The sequence below is a fragment of the Staurois parvus genome, unplaced genomic scaffold (genome assembly GCF_062004578.1).
Source record: "Staurois parvus isolate SC_StPar_1 unplaced genomic scaffold, SC_StPar_1.0 ptg000428l, whole genome shotgun sequence".
In the NCBI taxonomy this organism is placed as follows: Eukaryota; Metazoa; Chordata; class Amphibia; order Anura; family Ranidae; genus Staurois; species Staurois parvus.
This window is the reverse complement of record NW_028318224.1, coordinates 102,898-111,251: the sequence shown is the minus strand read 5'-3', so window position 1 is coordinate 111,251 and position 8,354 is coordinate 102,898. Positions and strand designations below refer to the sequence as shown.

General features: G+C 45.2%; 1 protein-coding gene across 1 annotated transcript in view; it reads right to left on the bottom strand.

The window, feature by feature from the left end:
* Positions 1 to 6,694: 6,694 nt before the first annotated feature.
* LOC149454448 (uncharacterized) overlaps positions 6,695 to 8,354 on the bottom strand; it is a gene marked incomplete at its 5' end in the record, with an annotated part of 103,329 nt that continues 101,669 nt past the window's right edge. Inside the window, one exon of the mRNA XM_089687540.1 lies at positions 6,695 to 7,424. Within this exon, the coding sequence (XP_089543666.1) occupies positions 7,202 to 7,424 (223 nt within the window). The remainder of the gene's footprint in view (positions 7,425 to 8,354) is intronic.

Here is an 8,354-nt window from a genome sequence, read left to right as displayed (position 1 = left end):
TGTCTTTCATTTTCTAATTATTGCTCCCACAGTTGATTTGTTCACACCAAGCTGCTTGCCTATTGCAGATTCAGTCTTCCCAGCCTGGTGCAGGTCTACAATTTTGTTTCTGGTGTCCTTCGACAGCTCTTTGGTCTTCACCATAGTGGAGTTTGGAGTGTGACTGTTTGAGGTTGTGGACAGGTGTCTTTTATACTGATAACAAGTTCAAACAGGTGCCATTGATACAGGAAATGAGTGCAGGACAGAGGAGCCTCTTAAAGAAGAAGGTCCAGGTCTGTGAGAGCCAGAAATCTTGCTTGTTTGTAGGTGACCAAATACTTATTTTCCACCATAATTAGCAAATAAATTCTTTCCAGATCAGCCAATGTGATTGTCTGGATTTGTTTTCTCATTTTGTCTCCCTATGATGCCAATTACAGGCCTCTCCCATCTTTGTAAGTGGGAGAACTTGTACAATTGGTGGGGACTAAATACTTTTTTGCCCCACTGTACCTCTCTGTATCACCTGAGGACGTTACTTCAATGGGTATATGTAATGGTTCATATCCACTATAATAGGGTCCCTTTCTCCAGCTCTCACGGATTGGATTGCAGGGCCGGCCCTCCTATTCTCAGCCTAGTTTCAAGTGAGCAGGAAAAGAAAAAAAAATTCTGAGCACATTGTAAAAATAGTTTATAATAAAATTTAATGACTTGCACATGAATATATAACTGGATTGAATTTTCTTTTCTTTGTTTTTTTTTCTTTTATAGTTCTGCTTTAACCTGTGGAAGAGTTGCAAATCTCTGCCTGGCGTTTATTAATTACACTTTACAAAATGGTTGAAATAAATTATTAAAAATAAATCTTACAAAATAATACTCCATGTTGTCCACGCTGCGATCAGACAATATTTGGGGCACTAAGGCACGTCATACCGTAAACTCATCAAAGAAACACCACCACCGCAAGATATTAAAAACACTGAGGGGGCACAGCAGCACCCCGGAGAGAATACAACTATAATGCTGAATTTAAAGTGCACCTGTTATTCAGTAACAGACATTCTATTGCAGAGGAGGGGGAAAAACACACTTAGTTCACGTGTGTAACATGTAAGGTACTTGAAGTGTGAAAGCTGCAATCCAGGCTAAGAAAATACTTGAATCTCGGTGTGTTTGAGTATTTTTTTCCAGATCTGTGCAGTAATCCCGTGTGAGACTTCCTGTAATAAAGACCGGTCACTGCAGCTCTCTCCTGCAGGGTGAATGGTCTGGTCTCCGCCTTCTCCTGCAGGAAGCCTGCATTCGGGGGACCTTGTTATCTACTTTTTTGATAACTCCATGCTTTACGTTTTACCCCCCAAAATATTGAGGATAGCATTATGTTTGTGTGCACTAAAATGTACGTCTGGAGGAAAAGAAATGTAATCTCCAAACACGGAAAGGTTTCTTCACAGTGAGAGCTGTGAGAATGTGGAATAGACTCCCTCAAGAATTGGTTGTGGCCAGCTCAGTGGATTGCTGTAGGAAAGTCCTGGATTCTTTCTTGGATACACAGAATATATCTGGATATAACATTTATAGGGAAAGTTGACCCAGGGGTTGCCTCTCGGGGGATCAGGAAGGAGTTTTTTTCCTAGCAGGAGCAAATTGGATCGTGCTTTGCTGTTTTTTTTTGCCTTCCTCTGGATCAACTGTGGGTGTAGGATTATAACTTTTTTTTTTTTTTTTTACTATGGTTGAACTGGATGGACTTTTGTCTTTTTACAGCCAGACTAACTATGTAACTATGTATTTGTAAAGCATAGATATGTAGGGCTGGGGTTTGTAAAACACTGATATACACAGAAAAAATATTAGTTAAGTATATGATCACCCAGTGGGATTATGTAAACCTAACATTTCATATTCTTGATATGTGCCTGCTGTACCCATGTACTTTTGTGTGAAAACCTTGGTGGGTCCTGCCAGTCCCTCTGCTTTCCTATTAAAAACTGACCACACTAGATAGGAGAGCACAGCATGGTCAGCTCTCTGGCTGTGCTGGGAGGTATTCCAATAATCAGACTTGTATCGGCATGCCCCCTGCCCCTGCACAGCCATTCAGAAGGAATATAATCGCTTATTAAAAGGGGGGGGGGGAAGAAGGTATTTAACCCCTTAGCACCGGCGCCTCCCGGCCCTTTTAAGGGTTTAAGCAGCTGCGATTTTAGGGTCATGTGACCGCTGTGATTCGCCATCATGGCGGTCACATGATCGGGAAAGGTCCCAATCCAAAGAGGAGATCGGGACCTTTCCGTGAGTACCAGACGTGTGCTGGGAGCGTGCAGAGCGCACACTCTCAGCACGTTTTTCTTAATTACAGGAAATGTGCGGCTGCTCGGCGTCTAGGCCCAGACACTGGGAGGACGCACATTTGTGTGTGGCCGGCGTGAAGAGGTTAAAATACTACTACTAATAAAACTAATATATATATTTTATTTATATACAAATGTTTTGCCTTTAATTCCTACTTTAACCACTTCCTGTCCGGCTCATGTATATAAACGGCCAGACGGGAGCAGTGCAGGCGAGGGTTGCCGTTTATAAACGTCCTCACCGCTTCCCTGCTTATGCGCGCAGCACCACGATCCAGTGCCTCTGTGTGAGGTCCCAATCATGTGATCACCGATTGGCCAATCAGTGATCACATGAATAGTAGTAAACAAGATGTCGCTTCTGACATCATTGCTTACTACGTGTGAAATCTGTGAATGATCACAGAGCTCACATGGTACAGGGCTATTCACAACAGCCTTGTACCCAGGGGCGGACTGACCATTTGGAAACTTGGGCACTGCCCGAGGGCCCTGGGTCAGTGGGGGGCCCCATGAGATGCCCCTGGTACCTTTTTCATAGGCTTTTTTGAGTTTGGGCAAGGCCACAGGGGCCCCATAATCCCCTATTGCCCGGGGGCCCCATGAGTTGTCAGTCCACCCCTGCTTGTATCATGTGACAAGCTGTGACCAATCACAACTCACACAGTATTTCTCAATGGCTGCAAGAAGGCAGCCAGAGAGAAGGAGAAATGATTGCTTTTACAGCCTTTATGGGTGTAAAAGCAACCAGTGTTGAAAACAAAAAAATCTACATCACCCCCCACAAGTAGTACAGTGACACTGTACTGCTAGGGTGACAGTATGTAAAAAAAAAACACAAAAAAAAACAACCAAATAATATTAAAAAAATTTAATAAAAATGTAAAAAAAAAAAGTTGAAAAATTATAATTTCTGGTTAAACTAATATGGATTTTTTTTTTTTTTTTTACTAAAAAGATAACAATACATTTTGGCCAAGATTTATGAAGAAAGATTATTTATTTGAGAAATGTTATAAGAAAAACACTTTTCAAAATTTTTGGACTTTTTCATTTATATAGCAAAAAAATAAAAATCCCAGTGGTGAATAAATACCCCCAAAAGAAAGTTTTATCTGTCTCAAAAAAATGCAAAAAAATTCATATGGGTACAGTGTTGCATGACCGCGCAATTGTCATTCAAAGTGTGATAGCTCAGAAAGCTGCAAATTGGCCTCTACAGGAAGGGGGGAAAGTGTCCGGACTGGAAGGGGGGGAAAGTGTCCGGACTGGAAGGGGGGAAAGTGTCCGGACTGGAAGGGGGGGAAGTGTCCGGACTGGAAGGGGGGGAAAGTGTCCGGACTGGAAGGGGGGGGAAGTGTCCGGACTGGAAGGGGGGGAAAGTGTCCGGACTGGAAGGGGGTGAAAGGGGCCGGACTGGAAGGGGGGGAAAGTGTCCGGACTGGAAGGGGTGGAAAGTGTCCGGACTGGAAGGGGGGGAAAGGGTCCGGACTGGAAGGGGGGTAAAGTGTCCGGACTGGAAGGGGGTGAAAGGGGCCGGACTGGAAGGGGGGGAAAGGGGCCGGACTGGAAGGGGGGGAAAGTGTCCGGACTGGAAGGGGGGGACAGTGTCCGGACTGGAAGGGGGGGAAAGTGTCCGGACTGGAAGGGGGTGAAAGTGTCCGGACTGGACGGGGGGGAAAGTGTCTGGACTGGACGGGGGGGGGAAAGTGTCCGGTCTGGAAGGGGGGGGGAAGTGTCTGGACTGGACGGGGGGGAAAGTGTCCGGACTGGAAGGGGGGGAAAGTGTCCGGACTGGAAGGGGGGGAAAGTGTCCGGACTGGAAGGGGGGAAAGTATCCGGACTGGAAGGGGGGGGGGGGGGGAGTGTCCGGACTGGAAGGGGGGGAAAGTGCCCGGACTGGAAGTGGTTAAAATGAATGGGTTGTTTAGAAGGCGAGGGTTCACATATACTTTAACTGCCTTTTGAATAATCCGAATCTCATTACTAACCCAAATACCCGATTTAGGAGACCCAATAACAGTGCATAAGCATACAATATACAATAACGGTAAACCAATATTTATTCCATCCAGGTTTTCAGTCACCTGTGTTTGTATCTCTCAGGCACTGTTCACATTGTCATATATTGGGAATGAGTGTTCCCGCTACACGATTTTCACGCGATTCGTCGCGTACTGTCAGCCCTACGTGCATTTTTCTTCCAAAAAGACGCTCCTGCTCCTCTTTGGGCGACAAGTTAAAAGCAAGGTCTCCCGTAATCGCCACACGATCCTGTCGCGCGCCATCACGTTTTGGGCCCCATTGAAACATGTTGGCACCCACGCCGTGAGTTGTGCTACAATTACCACCCGATTTGAAATAGAGGGCAAAACTGCAGCGTTTCTGCCCGTGATTCCAAATAGTGAGGTGTAATTGGAGCCTTGCGGGTTTGTAGTATGGAGATATTATGAATACATGCATCTGATTTTTTGTATTGGTGTTTAGTGATCATGTTTTATCACAGCTCTATGTTCTGTCTTGCTGTCTTCTATAAATAAAGAAAATTTATTCCAACAATAATCTATTGGGAAAAAAAAAATAAAAATTCAGGAGTTTGAAGAAATTTTGATATTTTTTCTTTTACTGAAACAAAAAAAAAATTAAAAAATTATATATATATATGATAAACTGTTGTGTTAACATTGCGCAGCAAAGAATTACAACTGCCATCACTTAATTCTATAGGCCCTGGGCTTTCTGCAAATATGTAATGTTTTGGGAGGTTTAAATAATGTTCAGGTCAAACATGGGCATTTTAACACACAGTATCTCCCAGAAGTGAGTCCCCCCCCTCACATTTTTGCAAATATTTGATTTTATCTTTTCATGTGACAACACTGAAGAAATGACACTTTGTTACAATGTGACGTAGTCAGTGTACAGCTTGTATAACATGTAAATTTGCTGTCCCCTCAAAATAACTCAACACACCGCCATTAATGTCTAAACCGCTGGCAACAAAAGTGAGTCCACCCCTAAGTGACGAGGTCCAAATTGGGCACAGTGAGCCATTTTCCCTCCCTGGGGTCATGCGACTCTCCCCGGGGTCTCAGGTGTGAATGGGGAGCGGGTGGGTTAAATTTGGTGTTATCGCTCTCACTCTCTCATACTGGTCACTGGAAGTTCAACATGGCACCTCATGGCAAAGAACTCTCTGAGGATCTGAGAAAAAGAATTGTTGCTCTACATAAAGATGGTCGAGGCTATGAGAAGATTGCCAAGACCCTGAAACTGAGCTGCAGCACGGTGGCCAAGACCATACAGCGGTCTAACAGGACAGGTTCCACACAGAACAGGCCTCGGCATGGTCAGCTAAAGAAGTTGAGTGCACGTGCTCAGCGTCATATTCAGAGGTTGTCTTTGGGAAATAGACGTATGAGTGCTGCCAGCATTGCTGCAGAAGGTGATGGGGTGGGGGGGTCAGCCTGTCAGTGCTCAGACCATACGCCACACAGTGCATCAAATTGGTCTGCATGGCTGTCGTCCCAGAAGGAAGCCCCTTCTAAAGATGATGCACAAGAAATCCCGCAAACAGTTTGCTGAAGACAAGCGGACTAAGGACATGGATTACTGGAACCACGTCCTGTGGTCTGATGACACCAACATCAACTGTTTTGGTTCAGATGGTGTCAAGTGTGTGTGGCGGCAACCAGGTGAGGAGTACAAAGACAAGTGTGTCTTGCCTACAGTCAAGCATGGTGGTGGGAGTGTCATGGTCTGGGGCTGCATGAGTGCTGTCGGCACTGGGGGGCTACAGTTCATTGAGGGAACCATGAATGGCAACATGTACTGTGACATACTGAAGCAGAGCATGATCCCCCCCTTCAGAGGCTGAGCTGCAGGGCAGTATTCCAACATAAGGACCCCAAACACACCTCCAAGACCACCACTGACTTGCTAAAGAAGCTGAGGGTAAAGGTGATGGACTGGCCAAGCATGTCTCCAGACCTAAACCCTATTGAGCATCTGTGGGGCATCCTCAAATGGAAGGTGGAGGAGCACAAGGTCCCTAACATCCACCAGCTCCGATGTCATCATGGAGGAGTGGAAGAGGACTCCAGTGGTGACCTGTGAAGCTCTGGTGACCTCCATGCCCAAGAGGGTTAAGGCAGTGCTGGAAAATAATGGCGGCCACACAAAATATTGACACTTTGGACCTTGTCACTTAGGGGTGGACTCACTTTTGGTGCCAGCGGTTTAGACATTAATGGCGGTGTGTTGAGTTATTTTGAGGGGACAGCAAATTTACATGTTATACAATCTGTACACCGACTACGTCACATTGTAGCAAAGTGTCATTTCTTCAGTGTTGTCACATGAAAAGAGAGAATCAAATATTTACAAAAATGTGAGGGGGGACTCACTTCTGTGAGATACTGTCTGCATGAAAATTATGGGAAAAGGCCCTGGCAACAAAAGGTAAATACCACATAAAATAAGATTGAAAGCTCTTCATAATTATAAAAAACTAAAATTAAAAAAAGTAGGATAAAGTTTTAGGTCTGCTCATTTCTGCTTCAAAATTTCAGGTGCACTTCATAAAGTGTACCTGTCACTCATACATAACAAAACCTGACAAACAAGTGTTTAAACAGAGGACAGCCCATCACCCGACAGGGATTGGTCCCATCACTATTATGTAAGGCTTCGGGTTTTAACGAACCGTTTTCGCTGACTGTTAGTTAAGGCTACAAATGGCTGTGAGATCAGAGTGTTCAGAGGACAGATGCACTTCAGGAATGTCCATTGTTTAGCTGTGGTCACAGCAAGGCTCATAGCTAGGAGAATCTCCAGGAAGGCTATGTTATGGCAAACTGTCAGCAGATGAAGAAGATTTCCTCCAACATGCGCCTCTCCTCTGATTCCACGCTGGATGGTTCACGCCTCACTTGCTCTACAGGCTTGCGGGTGGGCTTGGAATATCCACGGGTTGGTGGGCTGAGAATACTGAGGTCATACAGGTCCGTGTAGTGTCTTTGCTGCCTCTGAGAAGCGATAGGGCTGATGGCATCCAACATGTCGATGAGGGAAGTCTCATACCTGAAAGAGAGAGGAGAGAACAAGTCAAAAGAAAAATAGTTGTCTAAGGGCCGGAGCTGAAGAGATCAATTCAACCTCAGATTGACAGGCCTCAGCGATCATGCAGAAGTCATTGACCGCTACCTTTGACTAGCAGTTGACCTCTTTTAGTGGGTTTTGTATCTCCTGAATGGAAATACATACCACTCCCACACACCACCCCCGATGTCAACAAAAGATAGTTGACCCGGAACCTAATGAATGAATTATAAACCCAGACAAGCAGCAACTGGATTTCAATTGTCTAAAAAAGTGAATCTGTACTTCCTCCATTAAGTGCAAACTGGTTAAATTGGAATGACTGAAACAACCAGGTATGGAGCAGCACACCTTCCTCTTCTACAATACAGAGCTGGGTGTCTGAGCTGGAGGGAGGACCCTTTACCATTTGTAAGCTCTGACCAGGCCCTCTTGGGCTGTTATTTTTTTTTTCTTAGAGAATATTTCACTTTACTCCTTCAGTGTCTGTGAAAAGACCCTCCAACCCAACCACCCAATCACCTCTCCAGTGATTCTCCCTTGTTCCTTCCTCTACTTCAGGTGACACAAAATATCTGCTTCTTCTGAGTACAGGAGAGAGCAGGTTTCCACCTCCCATGTGACACTGTTCGTATCTATTGGTTAATCTCAAGGCCTAAAGGGAGAGACGCCATTGCTACCTCTAGGTCCTGACATCAGCCAACCCCAAGGATTCTGCTGACAGTTGTGGAAAGGAGAGGAGTAGGTATCTCTGGCGAGGTATCAGTGAGTCAGGAGGGTCCTTTTCATAGACCAGACTTTCCCATCCAGGGTTCTGTGGAATTCTAGGGTTCCTCCAAAGGATGCTAGGGGTTCCTTGAGCAAGCAGCAATTTTTGCCTTTCAGATAAGTTCCCGCTGATACTATTGATCT